This window comes from Blastomyces gilchristii (genome assembly GCF_000003855.2).
Source record: "Blastomyces gilchristii SLH14081 genomic scaffold supercont1.21, whole genome shotgun sequence".
NCBI classification, from domain to species: domain Eukaryota; kingdom Fungi; phylum Ascomycota; class Eurotiomycetes; order Onygenales; family Ajellomycetaceae; genus Blastomyces; species Blastomyces gilchristii.
In genome coordinates, this window is record NW_003101662.1 from 769,600 (window position 1) to 791,638 (window position 22,039).

General features: G+C 47.6%; 6 protein-coding genes across 8 annotated transcripts; 2 read left to right on the forward strand and 4 right to left on the reverse strand.

Moving 5' to 3' along the window:
• Nucleotides 1-1,946: 1,946 nt before the first annotated feature.
• Nucleotides 1,947-4,603, reverse strand: BDBG_08017 (minichromosome maintenance protein 7 (cell division control protein 47); the record flags this gene model as incomplete). The annotated part of the gene is made up of 4 exons (XM_002621753.1): nt 1,947-2,027; nt 2,108-4,028; nt 4,106-4,236; nt 4,298-4,603. The coding sequence occupies 4 exons, from the start codon at nt 4,601-4,603 to the stop codon at nt 1,947-1,949; spliced, it is 2,439 nt and encodes an 812-aa protein (XP_002621799.1).
• Nucleotides 4,604-4,764: 161 nt separating this feature from the next.
• On the forward strand, nt 4,765-9,484 carry BDBG_08018 (peroxin-1). Its single transcript, XM_031723363.1, has 4 exons — nt 4,765-5,195; nt 5,254-5,508; nt 5,565-5,643; nt 5,701-9,484. The coding sequence occupies exons 1-4, from the start codon at nt 5,079-5,081 to the stop codon at nt 9,027-9,029; spliced, it is 3,780 nt and encodes a 1,259-aa protein (XP_031580509.1). The 5' UTR covers nt 4,765-5,078; the 3' UTR covers nt 9,030-9,484.
• Nucleotides 9,424-10,985, reverse strand: BDBG_08019 (uncharacterized protein; the record flags this gene model as incomplete). Its single annotated transcript, XM_002621755.1, has 3 exons — nt 9,424-9,861; nt 9,937-10,115; nt 10,178-10,985. 3 exons carry the CDS (start codon nt 10,983-10,985, stop codon nt 9,424-9,426), a joined length of 1,425 nt encoding a protein of 474 aa, XP_002621801.1.
• A 742-nt stretch (nt 10,986-11,727) lies between these two features.
• Nucleotides 11,728-13,328, reverse strand: BDBG_08020 (mitochondrial ribosomal protein DAP3; the record flags this gene model as incomplete). The annotated part of the gene is made up of 2 exons (XM_002621756.2): nt 11,728-12,605; nt 12,686-13,328. The coding sequence occupies 2 exons, from the start codon at nt 13,326-13,328 to the stop codon at nt 11,728-11,730; spliced, it is 1,521 nt and encodes a 506-aa protein (XP_002621802.1).
• Nucleotides 13,329-13,603: 275 nt separating this feature from the next.
• BDBG_08021 (ribosome biogenesis protein) lies at nt 13,604-15,177 on the forward strand. Its single transcript, XM_002621757.2, has 2 exons — nt 13,604-13,749; nt 13,943-15,177. The coding sequence occupies exons 1-2, from the start codon at nt 13,682-13,684 to the stop codon at nt 14,550-14,552; spliced, it is 678 nt and encodes a 225-aa protein (XP_002621803.1). The 5' UTR covers nt 13,604-13,681; the 3' UTR covers nt 14,553-15,177.
• On the reverse strand, nt 14,680-20,764 carry BDBG_08022 (rho GTPase activator). Of its 3 annotated transcripts, XM_031723364.1 has the most exons (7): nt 20,654-20,764; nt 19,829-20,602; nt 18,933-19,290; nt 18,025-18,718; nt 17,233-17,896; nt 17,074-17,168; nt 14,680-17,002 (listed from the first exon to the last, which is right to left on the reverse strand). In XM_031723364.1, the coding sequence occupies exons 4-7, from the start codon at nt 18,536-18,538 to the stop codon at nt 16,212-16,214; spliced, it is 2,064 nt and encodes a 687-aa protein (XP_031580510.1). In that variant the 5' UTR covers nt 18,539-18,718; nt 18,933-19,290; nt 19,829-20,602; nt 20,654-20,764; the 3' UTR covers nt 14,680-16,211. The 3 variants fall into 3 exon arrangements, with proteins under 3 accessions (XP_031580510.1, XP_002621804.1, XP_031580511.1); XM_002621758.2 differs by lacking the exon at nt 20,654-20,764 and having other exon boundaries at nt 14,887-17,002; nt 18,933-19,287; nt 19,833-20,618; XM_031723365.1 differs by lacking the exon at nt 20,654-20,764 and having other exon boundaries at nt 14,887-17,002; nt 18,933-19,287; nt 19,829-20,618.
• Between the last annotated feature and the right edge of the window lie 1,275 nt (nt 20,765-22,039).

Here is a 22,039-nt window from a genome sequence, read left to right on the forward strand (position 1 = left end):
TGGGTAACTATATACTCCGTATCCGTACTCCGTAATGCTTTACATTTATTTTTTTTCTAGAATTTTTCTCAGACAGTTATTAAACTGTTTTTAAATATATTTTTCTTTTAATTGAATATTAGAAAACATAGGGTTTTCAACAGACTGTTAATGGTAAATATATTACTAAGGTATTTTTAGTAGAACTTGACAGAACTCGATAAAGTTTGAAAATGATGAATTAGTTATTTAAAAATGAAGTTAGAAAGAGGCTGAGCCCTGAGCATGCATGCTGAGATAGAGTTGCTGCGCTAAACCAGGAACGGAAGATCGGGGGTTCGTATGGAACCCTTCTTGTTTGGCAACCCCCTGAATTGTCCCGAGTTTTCGATATCAACGGTAACTACCTTCGTAAAGGTTGCTGGCATGCGGCGGTAACTTATCCATTAAACCCGATGAACTTATTTCTTTAAGGGCTTAGTAGTCCAAATCTCAACAACACAGCGGAAATCGATCTAGTGCGAATAAACCAATGTTTTTTCCTACTCCGTAGTTACCTAAGAAAACAAAGAAAAGAAAAAGAAAAGGAAAAAGAAAAACAGAAACGTCAAAGCGTCCGCCGGATTTTGAGTAAATAATAATGTGTAGCACAATACATACTGGCTTTTTGTTCACAGCATCAGAAACCTAGCAAGTTGGCATGTACTGTCATTGAGAGCCTGCCTGCCCTTGTATCAACCGATCTCGCTTCCAGTGAAGCCTTCGGGGTAACACGGACTTTCTTTCCTCGACGCGCACGTCGATTACTTTTTCATTATATTTTTTGCGTTTTCTTTTTCCTTATGGTTTTAAGACAAACAATGCCCGTGTCTTAGAAGGACCGAGTCGTCGAAGCCTACTTGCTCATGTATGCAGCGTATGCGGTCTATCTCACGACCGAATAACCGATACATCCATTTGTATGTACATGTACAGTACATGTAGCTGCTCATGTGGACTTGTTTTGCTCTTCTTTGCCACGCATTCCAGGAAAGTGCTTTTCGTTTTTGTTGGCCGGTTTTGTCTGCACTCTTCTTCCGTTTCAATTTCCCGCAACTCGTCGCGGCTGAGGCCAAACCCTCGTGACGGGGGTAATATTCGGAACGATTTTTCCAACCCCTTCACACATGACTCGGAGGTTTGCAGCACTGCTCTTTCAAGTTCCATATTGAAATCCCGCCGCTTGTTCGTATTCTCTGGCGATGTGGGACAAAAGTTCTAAATGCCTGTTGAAATGGTGCTCTGATATAAATGGCTTGTGCTCTTCGATTGTTGAATTGTGGGAACAGTTAGACACGCCACGCCTTCGTATCAGGTCCTCCATCATCAATGTCGATTCATCTCCCTCTTTCATGCCACAGTTATTGAAATAGGTGTTCAAGATCAGTACATACATATGTATGGAGTAGTATGGGGTAGATAGTGGTGATTTGAGAGGATGTGTGTCGTTGAAGTCGTTTTGTCTCCACCAAGGCCATCATCTCAATTCCCTTGGTTAAAGCTGCTTTCTAAGATTCCGCCAAGTCAGCAAACTGATGTCAGATAAGAAACCACTCAAAAATCTAGCAAGAAGTTGGCATGATGAAATTTTGGTCTAATAATTTCAGGGGTTAAGCTTCAAGGGTGAGAAACAAAAAGAAAAAATATAAAATATAAAAAAAATTCTTGACGTTCTTAAAATATCCTTCCTGCCATGTATCAACAACGCCCATGCCAATATTCATAAAAGAAACCAACACCTATTGCATACCTGACCTTGCGTGTGACACGAGAAGCATTTGAAGCAAAATAGAACAAATCAGATACATTAGTATAAACGTGATATCAGTGACACCGAAATTTACAAGGAACAACATTCGGGGATATTCCTCCATAACAGAAGTGCCGCTTTTCCCCGCTGTTCTTCCACAAACGTGTATTCGATGCTCTCATATCATATTCATAATCTCGTCGTCATCGTCGATCTCAACAAAAACGAGGCGCGTTCCATTGCTAATAATTTGCCAGACCTAGAAAGCGGGAAGGAGAAGTGTGAGTAGAATACGGGATCTAGAATAAGGACGCAAGCAAGGGAAACAAGAAAACGCACATTTAGCTTTGCATATTCCTCAATGGTCTGGCTCAGTTGATCATCCGTGAAACCCTTCGCGAGGACCCTTTCTCTTACTCTCCGCATGCTCAGCTCCCCTTCATTCCCATCTTCCACGGCCGCGGCACCACTCTCTCGCATACCCCTGATGAGATTGTAGATCTTGCTCATGGGGCTCTGATCATCACCTCCTTGGGAATCATGATATAAGCTCGCCTTGCTCACCGCGGTTAGACGGAGGGCCTCATCCACATCTTCTGTGATTACTTCCTCGCTGAATCGCAGGCGGGCAAGAGCTTGTGACAGACGAAGTATGCCTAGCAGTGTACGTGGAGACGTATGTGAGAATTGTTTTTTGTTGGCCTCGTCACGTTTTTGTTCCTGGCGAAGCCGAACGTAGGAGCCAACCATGTACTCGGATACTCGCTTGGGGACATTGGGGCGGAAGGTACGCGCTTTGGCGATATATTGTCGGACTTCGTGGGGTGTGAAGACCACGTTATTGTCGTCTGTTTCGGGATGCTTGTTGTGCATATGAACGTATGCGACGTGGTTAGCAAGCTCCTCATCAGCATCACGAGAAGGAGTATCCAGCATCAAGAAAAGGACATCAAATCGAGAGAGAAGGGCCGCTGGGAGGTTAATGTTTTCAACGGGTGATATACGCGGGTTATATCGGCCATAGAGGGGATTGGCCGCTGCAAGAATTGAAGTACGAGCATTGAGAGTGGTTGAAATTCCCGCTTTGGAAATGGATATCGTTTGCTGTTCCATGACCTCATGAATTGCAGTCCGGTCACCATCGTCCATTTTATCGAATTCGTCAATACAACATATTCCATTGTCCGCTAAGACCAAAGCACCCCCCTCTAGCACCATCTCATCTGTAACTGGATCCCGCATCACCGCTGCTGTAAGGCCCACACCACTACTTCCGCGACCAGTAGTATAAACACCGCGGGGAGCAACCTTAGTGATATATTTCAATAGCTGAGATTTGGCAACACCGGGATCACCCATAAGACAGATATTAATGTCACCACGAATACGCATTCCATCACCCATCTCCTTGGTGACTCCTCCAATCAAAAGTAGAAGCAGCGCCTTTTTCACGTCAAGATGACCGTAGATTTCAGGTGCTATGGATCGCGAGAGGTATTCGTACATGTTTCCTGAACTTTGATGTTGAGTAATTTTTTGGAGGGCTCGCGAGTCCAGGACAAGATTCTCATAGGCCTTTTTATGCTGGGTTATGTGCTGGGCTTCAAGATAAGTATCTGTAAGCAGGCCGGCTTTGATGGCCCTAAATCCAGTGTAAGGTATCGGGAGGAAGATGCCAGCAATATCAACCACATCACCAGGATTAACTTGTCGTACAAGACTTCCATTACAGTGGACCGTTAGGGTGCGCGGAATGTGGCCAACGGGAACTTGATCTGCCATTTCCTGAATCTTAATTTCTTGGAATGGAATGAATTTTGAAGCCCTGGTAGAAAGAAATAGTTGGCCCTTGGTGTTATTCTGTGTGCATTCAACAGACGGGCACTCAAAAAGGGGCGCAAATTGCTTTGTGACAACAGGTTGGAAAACTTCTGATCCGCAACGATCGCAAGAGTAGGCGTTTATTTTGACCGCAGGCTTGACGTCTGAAACTCTTGTCGTAATGCCTCGCACAGTAATAAGGTGGCCAAGGTGTTCACCACGAACATGGCGAACGGCCATTGCCTTGCTTCGACCAGTGCTCGAGCCTGAAGCGGTCAATGGCTTGAAGTTCAGGGTATAGCGGCGAGTCAGTTCAGGAGGGAAAATTGAGGGTGGCATGCCAGCTTCAGAATCAGGATCTGCTTCAGCTGCCAGGGTCATTGTTTCGTTTCTTCGCTCTCGTTGAGACATGATTATATCAAGGACGTCATCTTTAAATCTGCGGAAAGAATTCAATTTAGGCATGCTTCTATCTCGAATTTGGCGCAAGAACGAGATTAGACGAATATAACTCACGAGACTTCTCTGGTCTCCTTGGGCATTATTTCGTCAACCGCATCAGAGAATACATCAATGTATCGCTTCGCATTACCTTCGATGTTGTCGAGGATGTTTGAATTAGGGCCATCGGGCAGGGATTTGACATACTATAATTACCTCAGTGTTAGAAAGGTTAATGGAGAGAACATTGCCCAAAGTGCATCCTACTGTGTCTAGATCATCTAATTCTATAAGAATATTGGACCTTGTCCGATCCGCAACTTCTTGCAGCATCTGCATATACTTCAATTTCGGTCCCTTTGATCGCGTAGTTCTTGTGCGTTGACCATCGACATCGTCCATGAAATCGTACTCGTCGCTCATGACATCGCCGTCAATATGAAGGCCTTCGATTGCTTCGGTGGCCGCGGCCTCTGAAGCTGATTCGAAGCTCTTAAAAGTCTCAAGGAAGTCCTTGAAAAGCTCTTGCTGGACCGCATACTTGACGGGTGCGCGATACTGGAGTAGCGCCATGGCGGAGGATTCACTACTGAAAAAAAGGACAAACGGAAGTAGGTAGGAGATACGAAGAGGGAAAAGTGGTTTCTGCGGCTTTAGCGGCAATTTATTCGAGTTGAGAGAGCGCCAGTGTAGTTGAAACAGAGGATGGTTTCTGTTGGGTTGCCGCAGTTCGTTGCAATTGAAGAATTAGAGGTTGAAGAGCGCGTTTACGCGACGCGGACGCGTTTAAGAACCACCTAACCCATGTTGGGACTAGCGTGGTTCGGGACGGATTATGTCTCGGCCCGACACTCGGCAACGCATGCTCGTCACAAAGCCGAAGAAACGTCGGAGCAACTTCACCCAAGTATTTCAATTTCTATGCCGGTTAAACAGCTACAACGGTTGTAACTTTTTGCTATAGCTTCTTTTCCGCTCCATTAGGGGGTACTTCATTCTTGATAAATGCATAATCGAGGGGAAGGTCAATTTTTGATAATTGTCCACCATGGCTCCTGGTAACAGCAAGACATCCACCATCGCGGAGGTAGCCCTTGTGCCGCTCAAGAACTGCCTTGTTAACTTGCCGCCGTCGCTGGTGTCGTTGTTAGTGAACGCGGATACGGTAAGGATATTGAATGCCAGGTTCTACGTCTAGTAATCTAATGATTTTCGTTTCGCAGCCTGCCCAAAATGTCGTTGTCGAGCTTCAATATCGCCCCACCTCTGGCGCATCGAATTCCCATTCGAATGTCGGCCAGTCGCAAAAATCCTCGTTCGTTGGCTGGACAGGCATGCCAAGTAAACGAAGACTTGCCCCTGTAGTCAGCAGAGACGGAATAAGCGGTGCAAGAGGTTCCTCGAGGGAGCAGGAGATCCCGACAGTTGAACTTGATTCTACTTTCGCAAGAGTTTTGGGTTTGAGTGATGGCCAGCGGGTAATTACCATGCACAAGCCCAAAAATCTAACATCACTCTACTAATTTCCCGATAGGTCGGCCTGTTGCTGCACATCGACCCCCCGGTGGCGCACACCGTCAATATTGAGCCTTTAACACCGGCTGATTGGGAGAGTAGGTCTTGGAGCTCCCCGGATCTCCAACCACGCAACGCTAGCTAACCACCAATAGTTATTGAATTGCATGCCACCTTCCTAGAACTTAATCTCCTGTCTCAAATTCGTGCCCTTCCAAACCCTGCTTATAGCGGTCCTACAGCTGGGCAGCTGCCGCATTCCCATCCGCTCACTTTACACCTGTCACCCACCTCAACGGCCAATATTACCATCACATCCCTGACACCACCTGTGCCAACTACCTCTCCATTTGCCAAAATCGCACCCGATGCTGAAGTTATAGTTGCTCCAAAAGTCCGCACAAAATCCAACAGGCATTCACGCAGCGAAAATAGAAGCACTACCAGCGCCGGTCGGAAGAGCGTAAGCGGCCGTAGCAGTGGGAGCACTGTCCGCCCAAAAAGTAGCCATTCCGATTCCGCGTCGCGTGGCGCAGTTTATCTTCGAGGCGTGGATCGGCGCCTTGCGCAGGATTGGTTTGATGAGGATCCGGAGACCCAGAAAAATGAAGGGTTTAGGATATGGGTTGATCGAGGCATCCTTTCGAAGAATGAGTTCCGTGGAACAGTGTGGGCATGCGTTTCAATTGTTACCCCGGCGGGATTACTCCCACCTATCGATCCACAACAACAGCAGCAGCAAAAAGATCTGGAGTCTTCCGATGCAGGAAAGCCCTCGAAGAAAATTGTAGCCAGGGTTCTCCCATGGGATGAGAGTCCTGATTGCCAACATGTCGCTCTCTCATCCAGTCTCTGCTCTGCGCTTGGATCCGACGGAATGGTCGGAGGAATTGTTCGCGTTGAGGCCGCTCCGCCCCAAATTCAGCAATCTTCACTGAAATCCGTTAAACTTTTCCCTTTTACATCTGAATCATCGAAGAAGAAGGATGGATTGAAATTTGGGGGTGATTCTTCTGCTTACCGGGATGCTTTGAGTGAACGAATCAAGTTGTTATACGGCAGTCTAGGTTCTGATTCAGGTATTTTAGCGGGCCCGGTAACCGACGGTATGATTTTGCCCAAACTTGACAACCAAACCCCGCCCTTCGAGTTCGAAGGGGGAATTGTTCGCTTCGACCCTCCTTTAAACCCGCAATCAGAGGCTGGTAGGGTAGCATTTGACTGGCTGCTCGGCTCGGAATGTAGAGCGAACTTGGATATTCAGCCAGAAATACCAAAACCGCAGGACGGGGTCCCTTCGACCGCTCCCTCGACAGATCCGATCCCGGACAAGGCACCCAAGATGGTGGGGATAGATCCAATTATCGAAACCTGTATCTCAAACCTTACTCGATCATCCTCGATTCTTCTCACCGGTGGGCTGGGTGCTGGCAAAACATCTTTATGTCACTTGTTGGCCTACAAATTACGCGAGGATTACCTTTTTAATGTATCGTACTTCTGTTGCCGCAAGCTGGCGACAGATCAAACACGCATCTCTACAATTAAGGAAACATTCCATCGACTTTTCCTCTCGGCATCCTGGTGTGCTAGGCAAGGTGGCCAGTCAATCGTGATTTTAGATGACCTGGATCGTCTCTGTCCGGTAGAAACTGAGCTTCAGGTTGGCGGTGAAAACGGAAGGAGCCGCCAACTTAGCGAGATTGTCTGTTCAACTGTTCGAGAATTTTGGTCGGCCAGCTCTTCTGTCGTTTTACTCGCAACGGCACAGGCGAAGGAGTCCCTCAATAATGTTATTGTTGGAGGCCATGTTGTACGGGAAATTGTTAGTTTGAAGGCGCCAAACAAGGATGGGAGAAGAATGGTGCTGGAAAAATTAATGGCAGCAGACGAACCAGTTCCAGGGCTCCAGACTGCGGCCAATGGTCATGTAAGGAGCCCAAGCTCTTCCACCCAGGGCACCTGGCTTGACCCCTCAGATCCTGGTAGCCGACCAGGTTCAACGGGACAATCTGATGGTTTTGTTCTTAGCCGAGACCTAGATTTCCTTGACTTAGCTGGGAAGACAGACGGATACATGCCCGGCGACCTCGTCCTATTAACTACTCGTGCAAGAAACGAAGCCTTGATCCGTTCGGTTCAAGATACGTTATCCACATCCACGACTATCACCTTAGGCACGGAAGATTTCGCTCGCGCACTCAAGGGCTTCACACCCGCCTCTCTCCGTAACGTCACACTGACATCCTCTTCAACCACTTTTGCGTCCATTGGAGGACTGCATGAAACTAGAAAAACGCTCCTTGAAACCTTGCAATATCCCACAACATATGCGCCAATATTTGCTCAATGCCCACTCCGCCTACGCTCTGGTCTTTTGCTATACGGGTTCCCAGGCTGCGGGAAAACACTTCTCGCAAGTGCGGTGGCTGGTGAATGCGGACTTAACTTCATCAGCGTAAAGGGTCCCGAGATCCTCAACAAATATATCGGTGCAAGTGAAAAGAGCGTCCGCGACCTATTCGAGAGAGCGGAGGCTGCTAGGCCTTGCGTTCTTTTCTTCGATGAATTTGACAGTATCGCGCCAAAGCGGGGTCATGACTCTACCGGGGTTACTGACAGAGTGGTCAACCAGCTTCTTACCCAGATGGACGGAGCGGAAGGCCTTTCAGGGGTATATGTCCTGGCAGCTACGTCTCGACCGGACCTCATCGATCCCGCATTGCTCCGGCCCGGACGCCTCGATAAGTCACTCCTGTGTGACATACCTTCCCACTCAGATCGAGTGGATATCATCCAGGCATTGAGCAAACAGCTTAAACTTAGCGACGAAGTGATGGAGCGTGTCGGGGAAATTGCAGATCGAACTCAAGGATACTCTGGCGCTGACCTGCAGGCGGTTGTTTACAACGCACATCTCGAAGCCATCCACGACGCGCTGGGCGACCGATCCTCCGACTCCACTAGCCCACAGAATAAATCGAAAGCACAAGCAATTACAAACGGCGTAAATCCAGGCGTCAATGGCACCAGCACCGGCCCAGAAAAATCTGCCAGAAAATCCTTCATACAGTTCCTCTACTCCTCGGACGAACATGCCACAGCGGTAGCATCTCGGAATCGCCCAACCAACAACACCTCACCCTCTCTACCACCCCCCGCTGTCGTGGCTGCGAGACTCGACGCGATTAAACAAGACCGCAGACGCCAACGCCAACTGGAACGGGAGGCATCGGATCCATCAGCTGATGCAGCCACAAACGGTCCCAATGGCGTCGCTGATGCGTATAATGACGCTAGTAATGATATCCATATCTGCTGGCCGCACATAGAACGATCTCTCGCAACCACTCGTTGTTCGATTAGTGACGTGGAGCGTAAGCGCCTCGAGGCTATTTATAGAGAGTTTGTTGTTGGGAGGAATGGGGAGATGCCTACTGGCGAGGGTGGACGGGATATTGGAGGAAGGACGAGTTTGATGTGATGCTTTTTTGGCCGTGTCTTTGTGTGTATTGTATATACCATTACAGCATTTCTTCACTTCTGCTGTATATCCACGTTCTTGCATTGCTTGTTGGTGTACGGAGGATAGTCAGATGCTGTATTTCTTTGTACTCGTTGTCGACTTAGAGATAGACTCGTTTTGGATATCATATCGCTTATAGCGCTTTTCTTCTCTCTTTCAGCTTGGGACTGAGGCCTAATTCTTTTGTATTTTGTTTCCCTAGCACCACCAACTTGATGGCAGGTATGATGATTGCACATTCCAATCCCTAATTGAGTAATTAATACGGCTACACAATAATCCCTACATCTTGACTGACTGACACAATCCAATCCACTGTCCAGCCAAAACCTGATGAGTATAAAATATACCCTTACTCCGTTCCTGTTTCCAACTCCCCAGCCCCATCAACCAATCTGAGTTCATCCCCGAACTTCTCATTGTTCCTAATGCCCAACCCTTTCATCCCACTAATCAACACCTCACGAAGCCGGATCGATAGAACGGTGTCATAGTCCGGATCCGTCGCTGGGCTTTCTCCATCGAACGTCAACTCCTCATATAAAGAAGCCGGAAGTTCAAAACCGGAAATATTCCGTGTAATGGATCGCAGAGTTTCCTTTTCCAGGTACCCTCCTGACCCCGACAACGGCCACAAGTCATATGTAGTGGTCGTCTCAATCTTTTCAGCCCACTCTACGTTCCCCTGAATCTTGGCTTGGAGATAAGTCATGATGAAACGGAAGAAGAGGAATCGAGTTGCGGGTCGGTTTGAGCTAGTCAGGAAGGCCAGCGGCTTACCATCCAGTTCCTGCCGTTGTAGTATCAGCAGCAGAATGTATCAGATGGCCGATTGCATACACTTCAGGATAACAGTTGAACTTACGTTCCATCTTGACGCATGGCCTGTCAAGTCGCGACTGAAAATACGATCCCGGTACGACTCATTTGCCAAAACACATCTCCACTCACTTGGGGTTGCTGCGTTTTCCGCCGGCATGTTTGGCACTATAGCGATCGCTCCCGCATCCATTGCCTCTTCAATCTTCGCATGTAGCGTAATCCCTAAAAGATGAACACCATTTATTTTAGCAAAAATCCCATACCTACGGATTGTTCCCTCTCACCATTCTTGCGATCCTCTACCGCCATATCACTATCGCCGAAGAGATACGCTAGTTCATCTCCTCTCATCCCTCTCGGCACAAGATGCGTCACTTTCACACTCCCTGCCTCCCACCAGCCCGTAACATGACAGTACATCTGGTACTCCCCTCCTTCCAGCCGCGATGCAGCGTGATACGCCAAAACATCACGACGGAACTTCGCCAGCCTGAGACCCACATGCCTTCCTGTTATCTCGTCAGACATAGACTTGGAATGTAGAGCCGCCGCGTATGCTCTCTCTAGCAGCGAAAGGGCTTGTAGTTGCTGGTCATCGTCCGCGTCTGCCTCATCTGCCTCTTTATCAGCCTTTATCCCCCCACGGCGCTTCGGGGCCAGTTCATCTTCTAGGTCCTGCTTCATAGCTCTTTGCTGACGGGAAAGGATCCGGAATTCTTCGACGAGTGGGCGACATCTACGATCCACGGAGACCATTTCATCCAGATAATCCTTTTCGCTTAAGGGCTTCTTCTCGACCAATGCCTGGCGGAGACTGTCCTGGTAACATCTGAAATAATCCAGTTCCGTGCGGCATTGTTGGAGTTTAAATTTGAGAATATCGGGTACGCTCGAAGTTGTGCCGCAAAGTTGTATCATTGTTGACGGGAGGAAGATTAAATTGGCTCGTTTATGCTCAAGAGCAGTTGGGCTTGTGGGAGCGAGTAGTGATGCGTGTCTTTCTGGTATTGTCGGGGCGGTGAGGGGGATGGGACGGGGGGTTTGCCTTGGGTGAGATGAAGAAGCCCCCGATGGAATCATTGAAGTTGCCATATTGAAGTATGTTTTTAGTAAAGGTATATGTATATGCGCAACTACCAACGGGAAAAAAAAGAGGAACTGGGGCTGAAAAGAGAGTAGTTCTTTATCCACGCTGCAACGGCGAGGACCACCCTTTCCTTTCGGAGGTCAGGAAGTCAAATCTCAGTTGTACGGGAAAAGCCATAGTTACTATCGATTACTTGCGCGGGGAAGATCACGCAGGTGTGGCCAGATCCCAGCAGTGACGGTGTTGCAACACATTATGGTGATAGTTGTGTAATAGGCCAGACTTTCTCTCAGTAGTCGTGTAATATGGAATGCGTAACAGCTCTTCTAAACTCGTCTTCGAATGAAAGAGGGCATGCCGTGATCAAAGAGGATAAAAGTTAAACAGTAGTGACAAATTTTGTCGATAGGAAAGCGATCAAACCCGGGGACACCAACTTCTATTTTTTAAACCTTAAGAGTGATAATAATGCAGAGGAAAAATGTACTGTATAGCATAATACCGAACACGATAAAGGGAGTAACACAAAGACAGCGATCTGGTCTAGGGATAGCAATCCTGGTCCGAGTATATCCAGAGAAATGCTCTCAAAGGTCAAACAGAAATGAAATGGAATAGGCAACAGAAAGGAAATAATATCGTAATAGTAAATAAAATATAAGTAGAATACACGACGAACCTCGAAATGAACCGGAATCCGTCATGTTGTATAACGGCGGAACGAATTTCAATTTATTGAAGAAGAGTTCAGTTCGCAGCCGGCATAGGAATTGGAGGCGGTACTCTCACTCTCTTTCCCAACTTCTCTAGCTCACCGACAATCCCCATTCCAGAGAGTGTCCATTTCTCACTAACGAATTCTTCGGTGACCTTTTCTCTCAGGATGCCGCTGAGCGCAAAGTATTCAAGCAAGCCCTTCGAATCTTTCTTACCTAGACCAGTGAGCCTTTGCGTCGTCAGATCTTTTGCATCATCTAGTAAGGCGAGGACTCGTGAGTCAGGGCGGCGGTATGGATCAGCGGTAGGGAATTCCGGCGAGTCTGCTGGGATGCCAGAGGTGCGAGCAGCGAGCTGTTTGAGCAAGATGTCGAATGTGTAGATATTTGGTGTATTTGAGGTAGATGTAGAGTAGAGGAGGAGCCCGCCGTTGGGGAGCGTTGGAGAGGAGCGATCTGACGATAGTAGGGAAAGGAAATGGTTGACCAGTGCGAGGTCGTGAGCGTGGATAACCTCATATTCGGCAGTGCGGTATTTGGAATTCGCCATCCAGTGCGCAAGGCCATCGACTGTGACCAGGATTGGTGGGCGGGAAGCGAAAGGCTTTAGGCCCTCAGCATCGGCAGTGGCTTTGGTTGCGGTTAATTCGGACCACAGAGCTTGGAATACCGACCAGGCGTGGGCAGTATCATCTATTCCCAGCTTGGCTAATTGTTCAAGGTTCATCTCGGGGCGAAATGGCGCCTTCAAATTCGGGTGGTCTTGTGAAATATGAAGTTTGGCAAGCACAGGCCCATTGGCAGTAACCATGCGCTGCAGCAGTGCAGCCACTGCATCCTTCTGCACATATTGTCCTGGTTCTGTGGTGGAGGGAGCGTAGGCAGTATGTGCGATCGTGAGGTCCTGGGCTATTAAAACGAAAAGAAAGCGGCATAACGGTTAGTAAAATGGGCGCATTAGTAGAAAAGATAATTCATCGAAGTCTTACCTTCAGGAATAGTGACAGTGACCCAGTTGTTCAACATAGCCAAGGTCATGGCTTGCGTCAAATGGACACTCTTCCCGGTCCCCTTGTCGCCAGTAATGATTCTCTTTACAGTTTTCCCTTTCATTTCGCTCTCGCCGTTCCCAATGCCACCGATTAACCTCCCCAGCTCGAGCGTCTCCTCTCTAACGAGAGTACCAGGTCTTCTAAACAGGCTCCAGCCCTGGGTGGTCTTGAAGGCGCGAGCGCCTCTCAATCGGTCCACTAGCGCCATAGGTAGTCCAACAATACGGCCGCGCAATTCGGCATTCGTCATATTCTCAATAGATAGCTCTTGCATATCTGGGACCTCGAGGGCGTTGGTGTTGCTTAGCACGATGCGTTGTCTCGCTGCTCTGCGTTCACCCACGGCCGGCGGGCGAGGCTTCTCACGCTTCGTTTTTTTGTTAATTCGAGCGGACCGGGATTCACGGAACTTGGGGCCTTCTGAGCGACCTGAACCTGGCTTCTTTTTCATGGGCAATGCAAGCGCGGGAGCAGTGGTGTGGAAGGGAGCGATTCGGAGGACGGAGGGCGGCTGCAACAGACGGGGAGCTGATAGGCGAAGCTTCGAAAAGCAGCCCCAGCAAAAGGAGGAGGAGGCCATTGTGGTACGAAGCTACTTCGTCGTGGTCAATGGCCTGCCAAAGCGATTGTTGGATGGATTGCCGCAGCGTGTGTATAGCCGTGATGTGATGCTGCTGAAGTTTGGGGGTGAAAAAGAGGCTCTTGGCCGGAAAAGATTCTAGAGAACCAAAAGCGGAAATGCCTGTCGCTGGTTTTGAGTGGAACATTTCGTGACTAAAAGCAGCAAGACAACTTCAGCTTAGTCATGGCTGGATCTGACTTCATTTTTATTTTTCATTGGGATCAGGTAAAATAAATTTATAAACTGAAGCGTTTGATCAATTTGATCAACGAATTACAAACACATTTTCAACAATCCTGGCAATCGCAGACATGGGTGAATCTACTTCAGCTTCCACCGCTGCTTCAACAGCTCAAGCAAAACCAAAACCAGAAAGACTGTATGTTCACCCTTAAAACTCCAATGTTGCGCATGCTCGTATCCCTCCAACCTTCACCTAAGCTCCAAGTTCAGAACGAAGCAAAGAAAGAAAGCATTTTACCAAATTCCCCTCCCTCCCCTTCTCTCTTCTCATCTACTTTGACCGCGCAGTTCAATCTCGAAGTTAACGAATATACTAATACTCCATCCAGCCCCATAACTGTCGAAAAACCCACCCCCTACACCTTCGACTTAGGCCACCTCCTCGCCCTAGACCCAAACCCCCTTACCCTCCCAAACAACACATCTCTAAACGCCGCCCTAGCCAGCACAGCGCGTGACGGTGCCCAATCCCTCCTCAACCAACTCCTAACAACCTGCCCTATAACCGCCACACCGCGCGACGGCATCCTCCTCTCCCTGCCCCCGCGAAACACCCTCCTCCCCCGCTTCAAACCACTCCCGGCCCCCAAGCAGCCGACGAAATGGGAGCTCTTCGCGCGCAAGAAGGGGATCGGCAAATATAACAAGAAGCTCGGTTCGGGCGGCGGGAGTGCGGAGGCGGAGCGTAGGAAGAAGTTAGTCTACGACGAGGCGAGCGGCGAGTGGGTGCCGCGGTGGGGGTATAAGGGGAAGAACAAGAGCGGGGAGAACGACTGGCTTGTGGAGGTTGATGAGAAGATGTGGAAGAAGGAGGAAGGGTTGAGTAGCGAGGGGAAGGGGATTAGAGGGCAGGGGAGGCGGGAGAGGGTTGAGCGGATACGGAGGAATGAGAGGCGGATGAGAGCTAATGAGCGAAGAGCGGGGCGTACGCAGGGGTGATAGATCCGATCCAGTGTGTGCGGTGACGGGCCATGCTGTTGTGGCATTCCAATTGTTTATTGGCGAATTGAAGGAATAAATAAAATGGAATGGGGCGGGGCGGGGCGGGGTTGGCTGGGAACTCTGATGTCTTTTATTTTTTTAATTTTTTAATTTTTTAAAAGGTCGCTTGGCGTTTTTGTTTGGTTTTATGCCGGGTGTCTCTCTGTATACACATCTCTCTACCATGTTTCTTCTTTTCTCTCATCGCCGTGTGCACTTGAGGGCAAATCATTATATGCTCCTCGGTGAACTAAATATATCCAGGGAGCTAAGATATCGTCGTCCGAACGTCCTAGTGGATTTTTTTGTAAAGGGGAAGCTTTGCTAGACGGAGTTGTCCGTCTGAACTGAGCAGAATAAAGTATATTCTATTGAAAGGAGCTTACCAGAACCTAATTACATAGATAGCTATTTAACTTCATGGATGCCAATTTCCCCTTTTACTTTCAGTTCAGCAAATGTTAACATAAATCAGAATGCATGCCTAACAACAAGATATTTATACAGTTACATCTGCAAACCCAAGTAAAACATTTCATAAACACCGGTGCCAAAGTTGATGAGCTAAGGCAAATATATAGAGTGAGAAATGAATAAGAAAAAGCCATCAGGTAGGAAAAAGTAAGGAAGGGAAAAGAGAAGAATGAAATATAAAAGGCTTAAACAGAAGGGGGAATGGGATTAAAAAAAGGAATGGAAAAAGGGAGGGAAAAAATGCTACATGATGACGCTGTAATGTAATGCCAAAGCCAGGACCTGTAAAAAGGGAGTCAAGAAGGGCCAGAACGGGCGAACCGGTTCAAAAGAAGGGCAGGGCAGCCAGGGAACACTCAGAAAGCCGACAAAGAAACCTATATGTAGGCGTAGAAAGCAAGGGCAGTAGAATCGAATGAGAGACGGCAATGAAGGATGATTCGCACAAGGCCGACAGACTGAAAATCGACAAACTAAAAGTATCAGGGGAATAAAAAACCTCACTTTAAGCGCCAGAGCATGCTTCAGGAGAGCCCGGAGAACAACAAAGGAACAGACAGAAAGAAGCAAAACAAGATTAGAATGCAAACTGTAAGTGCAACTCCCAAGAATAGAATAAAAGATAGCTCTGAGATGTTGCTTGCAAGTTGGAAACCAAGATAGAAAAATAGAAGAAAAGAAAAAGAGAATCACAACCAAACAAACTCGCTCAGAGTGAGTGCATTACAGCGAGGTAGAATTAAAAATTAAAATAAAATAAAATAAAATAAAAACTCCCGTGCAAAGACTAGCAGAAATTTTGAATGTAGATGTAAAAATGCATTTGTATGATGATTTTACACACAGCATTCTGAAGAAACTGCAACATCATGCCTCCTCTTGAGTATTGTGTTTGAGGAAAGGTATGGGTGCAGTTGGTGATAGAAAATGTGACATTCCCACAAGGCCTTCAATTCAACTCCATTTCTTCTTCTAGAAATCCAGTTGGCTTCTGTCCTGGGGATTCAATATTCCAGGGAGTGATCCTCGTCCAAAAACAACAACTATCCATCTCATTTGATCAAAAACAGATTCGCATTTTCATACGTCCGGTTTGCTCTAATATACTACTTTATCTCTATATCCCTTTAGAAAGAAGTGGCTCTAAATCTTCATAGGCGACAGTGGTGGCCCAAGCTCAGGTAGCTGAGATGCAGAACGTGAATGCGAGCTGTTAATACTTGGTGGTGCTTGTTTTCGTCCGCGTCTCGGGCTCGTTGAGCGGTTGGATGTCTGCGTCCTGCTGCCAATGGGGGCCGCGTTGGTATTGTTATTGTTGTTGTTGTTGTTGTTGTTGTTGTTGTTGTTGTTGTTCGTGTTGCTGGTGCTGGTGCTGGTGCTGTTGTTATTGCTGTTGGCTGTGGTGGTTGTAGTGGTTGTATTTGGAGCCTGGCTACTGCTACCTGACGACGAAACGGCTCTGTCATCAACAACCGTCTCCTTTGCGTTCGTACCCTCCTGGGCTTCAGTAAGAGCCTTCCTTTCCACCTCGAGTTCGATTGCCAGATACTCCTTCTCCGTCCAGCAGCCCTGCCAGCAATTCTTCCAGTCGCAGACGAGGAACTGGAAACAGAAGCCGTCGATTTTCATACATGGCTGGAAGCAGATGCAGAGGTTGCGATAGTCCATTTTGTTCTTGTCGACGTAGGAGTGCAGGAGGCTTAGGTGGCAGGTTATGGCGAAGAGGAGGTAGTAGTTGAAGGGAGGAAGTTTGGATAACTCGTCCTTGAGCATTTGCGGGGCGGTTGTAGCACCCGCGCACTTTTCTGCGATCATAGCCTGCGTTGCTTTGGGAAAGATTTCATCAGGTAGCTCGCGGAGCCATGCCTTGAACATCGATCCAATCGTGTTGATATCGTATAGGTCCGGTTCGTCAAATAGATTAATGTCGTATTCTTCAAAGTAAAAACGAAACCAGTTAGTACAAAATGATCAGATGCCTTAGAATAAAGGAAGCAAAACATACCTGTATCAAACCTCCTCTGCCAATGCTTAACATCCTTTCCACTTCCTGGGACTCGATAAAGGCCCTCCTCCTCACACCCCTTAAAATTTAAATAACTGGCAAACTATGTTAGTGAAGGACATCGACCAAAGGGCTATCTGACGAAGAAAAGTAACATACTCGATACATCTCCACGGCAGAGCCGGCATCCAATACTCAGTTTTATCTTTCGATGCTTCTAACCGTTTCGAAATCCGCGTCCGCCGAGTTTGCTCCACCAGCGGAAGATTAATGACTCGGCAGGTATACGTGTCATCTACAGGGAACTCCCGTTCATTGCTACTCCCACTCCTAGTGATTTTACCGAAAAATCCCTTCCCGGCTTTGCCCAGACGGTCAGCCGCGCCGCTGGATGTTTGCTTTAGATTGTTGAATAGCGACGCGCCGGAGACCTGGCTCAGCGACGAAGAGGATGTCAGTGAGCCTCCGTGTCCTAGATGTCGCTGGGATTTGGAAGGGGAGTGATCAGCTGCTGGGCGGTCGGCTGATCGGTTTCTGACGGAGGAACCCATCACCTCCTTGAACATTTTGTCTGGTTGTAATGGGGCGGTTTTCAATGGCGGTTGGGTATTATTGCTGCTTCTGCTGATTTCCTCTAGACGTAGTAAACCGTAAGATGGTCGTCGCGAAGGTGGATGGTTTTTACCAGTGGCATAGGAATCGTCCATTCTAATGGATCGTGACCGAGTTAGAATGTTGGCGAAACGAGGTTTGCTTTTTTTGAACGCTAAATTGTAATCAGTTACGCTTTCCTTGCGTAGAGATTGATCGTCATTCCGGTTGCCTAAAATATACCTCATAGTCAGCTTTCATGCACTTTTTCGCCTCTTTATCACTTTGCTTTTGCACATAAAGCAGCAAAGAAAGAAAAAGAGAGGGGGAGAAACAAAGAAAGGCGGAATATTTCCCCACCATTTGTTCTTTCAGCACGACCGGAGGAAGTTGGTGAATCCACAGAGGAACCATTCCGTCCCCGACTAGATATATTCACTGCCCTATCCTTCGAACTACCTCGACTTGGTGGGGGTTTGCCATCAGCCGTCTGTTTATCGGGACCATCCGACGATTGAAGCCTTTGGCTTGACTTGGATGCCTTGAGGTTGGAGAAGAACGAACGCGACGGGTCTCGTCCATGCTTAGTGGATTCTTTGGGAGAAGGTGGATATTGCGGGATTGCGGTTATACCTGGCGTTTGTGGCACTTCATTGTTCTCTTCAACAGCAGAAGCATTTGGTGATAGGGAGCCAGGCGAAGTTTTCCCCGTCAAAGGCCTCATTACAGACCCTCTGGAATATGGAGACGTAGGAGACCTGGGTGATGTGGGGCTTAGGGGGCTCAATGGCGAGCGGGGGTTCTGAGAGAGTTCATTGAAGTTGGACGATCCCAGCTCTAAATGGGGAGCTTGGGATGTCTTTTTTTTTGCCATTGTTACCAATGGAATATTGCTGTTTCGGGTAGGCTTTGTGAGGATGGGTAAGTGGGAGTCGGGAAAGAAGAACCTCTCAGCTTTCCCTTGAGGAAACCCGTAAGACGGTGGACAGTAAGAGAACGGGAGGCGGGAGTAAATCAGCACGGCCGGTACGATAGATGATGAAGACGGCCCGTCCTGTTGTGAACTTTGTGAGTTAGCCATGATTGCGGGCTAGGTTGCGAGAAGGCACTTCTGTCACCAAGCAAGACAACAATCCAAAAAACAAGAGGACCATAGCGATGTAGATATATACAAAGCTATCTTCTATATACATATACACATATATATATATATATACGCAGGTCATAAAATAAAATTAGGGAAACATAAGTAAACGGATATTACTTACGTTTTAAGACCCTTTTTAATAAGACGTCACAGAACACGCTGTGATCTCCTATTTCGTCCCCACCAATGCCCTCAGATGGAGGGCACTGCAACGTGGACTACCCTGGATGAACCTGCGAGTGATTTCCTTCCCCCCCCCCAGCGGCGCTGCAGCGTCCAAAAGCCGGTTGCGAAGTGAAACGGTTGAATTTAATCCAAGCCACGCTGCGCAACCCTGGAAGAGGTCTTAGGGATATCCGTCTTAATTTTGTTGTTGATAAGGTTAATTGCAGGTAAGTAAACGCATTCGGGGCTTTCGAAAGGGAGTCGGATAAGAAAGATGGGAAGAAAAAGGGAATCGATGATGTTGCACGAGGCTGCTGGTTGTGCGACGAGTGTATTAGTTTTGCGATACAAAGCGAATTGGAAACCCAACAAAAACCTAAACGACGCACACCAGAATGGAGAACCGCAATGCAATAAAATAAAATAAAATACAGGGTTAGTCTAGGGCGAGGGCGCATCCTGCGGCAAATGGCGGGAGGGAAATATTATTATTATCGAGGCGAGCGGCCGCAGGAAGCAGAGACAAGTGAGATGAGGTTGGATGAGAGAGGAGAAGAGATTGAGAGATGCAAAAGTAACTAAGTTGGACAGAGGCGAGTAGGGAACCAATCAATCAATCGAGCGATCAATCAATCGAGCGATCAATCAACCAACCAATCAAATCAAATTAAATCACAGGCAACGAACAAGATAGATAGATTATTGCTTAGATGCTTCATCCAGGTACAGGAGAGGAGCCAGGCAGGAAAGCTGCGTGTAGCCGTAAAAGTGATGCGCGACAACAATGAAAGGAAGGGCGGACACGGGCGTCGAAGGGAAATGGAAACCGAGGCAAGCAAGAAGCATACATACATACAGCAAACCGGTTCTGGGGCCGTTCTTATGCAGGTAAAAGGTAGGAGAGGATTAAATATCTAGCCCGTATGTGATCTTTATGCGTCTTGTGTTTTGTCTTTCTACGTCTGTCTATGAGCACAGAGGGAACGAGAGGAGAGTGCGAGAGCGAGAGAGAAAGAGTCGGACAAAAGGACGATGTTAAGAGGAGGTGGTCGAGGAAGGGATTGCTGTTGCGAGTTGGTAGTTGTAGGACTCTGGAGGCGGACAAAGGACAAGCAGAAGCAGGGCAGAGTGAGTTACTTGGAATGTTGGGTTACAACAAACGAGGTGGTCGGTCCACAAGGGTCAGTTCGTCTGTCCTTCAGTGAGTCGGATAATGTGAGACAGTGGACGAGACGAGAGAGACGGAGAGACGGAGAGAAGGAGGAGGAAAGATGGGGGATTATTGGAAGAGAACAAAAAGGAGGAAGAAAAACCAAAAAAAATAAAGAAAGAAAGAAAGACATGAAGAACAAAAGAAGGGTGGGATGGAAGGGAGGATGAAGAAGAAGAAGATGATGCTGCGCCGGTGCGGTGGAGAGGAGATATACGCAGTACAGTACGGAGTAGAGTAGACCAGACCGCCAGCCCAGCCAAGCCTGATGGAATGGATTTGATGCGGATGTCGTGATGGTTGTGGCGGGTCAGTGGTCAGTGGGTTAGCGGTCATTAGTTATTAGTTAGTGGTCATTATTAGTTACTGCGTAGTTACTCCGTACTCCGTAGTTGGTCAGTGGTCAGTGGTCAGTACTAATGAGTAGTCGTCAAGTGGTCAGTGTCAGTGGGTTCATACCAACATACCTGCTGGCGGTGGAGTTAAGCGTCCGCCCACGTGTGGTTAACTGGCTCCCTTCCCTGGCGCTATAACAGAGACATCGCCTAGGCCCGATCCGGGCGGTACCTGGATTCCGAACCCTCTCCTCCTCCTAACGGCAAGGCAAGCACACTACGGAGTACGGAGTACACTTTTGCTATTAATAGCTAGCTTTACAGAGAGACATCATCCTACGTACGCTGCGCTACGTATCGTATATACCTTTGAAGTGTGGTTATCGATTCGAATTTAGCAAGTGTAAAGATAATGAAAGACAGCAAAATGCTGGAGAAAACTGTCCGCTCTAACCATCTAATGTAGTTAGTTAGGGGCATAGTTAACTATCTCCCCTCCCTCCCCTTGGGATGGATGGCCAGGGCTTCCAAGTTCCAGGGGGCTCCAGGGGCTCTCGCGCGCAGGGAATCTCGGACCTGCGTAAAGGCCACGCAAAACACACACTCACTTCCTCTGCAACACCTACGGAGTACCGTCCGTAATATGGTGTCCTGTCTCCTCTTGCCTATCCAAACCATTTTGGATCCTGACTTCAAAGAGTTGTTGGTTCTTATTATTATTACCCCATCATCCCACGAAACCAGTGCAAGACAGGAGGAATAGAATATTTAATAATAAGGAATAATGATAAATGATATCCTGACGCCGTTGCTGGTCGGTCGGGCGGAAGAACCCACTCACCCACCCCCATCCCCCCATCCTGGGCCAGATAGTTAAATAACGGGCCATCCATTCGCTAAGTCGATGGTTACCACGGGGCTCGGTGCAGCACTTGTTTAGTAGGCGAATCGTCGGTCTCGTCCTATCCTATGCTTGACTCTTGAAAGTTGAAGAGACGCTGGGAATATCATCGCCAATCAATAACGAACGAACATTAAATGAGAATGAGTTTGGTGAGAAGAAAGATATCATTTCAAAGAAGCTTGGCTCGTTTGCTACTACCGAAGCATACTCGCTGCGTTAGCCAAGTCTCTGCAAATATTCCAATCAAGCTTCTTCAATTGAGTTGCGCCCCTTTGCTGGTTTCCTTTTCAAACTGTAGCCTGTACATGTACACATACATGTACCTCATATCCTAATAGATGCGACCTAGGACAGGAAGTTTTCAGGTACCGGGATACACTATGTGGACCTTCCATCTAAAATCCTGCGTCAATTTTTTTTTTTTTTTTTTTTTTTTTTTTTTTTTATTTATTTTTATATTTATATTTATTTATATTTATATTTATTTTATTCGTTGAGTGATATAAAATAACTCAAACGGAACGCATTCAGGGGGAAGGAATATCCAGTAGCGCGGTTTGTATACGTGTCCCTACACCTCCCAACCTTACCTGTACCCGTAGATTTCTCCATCA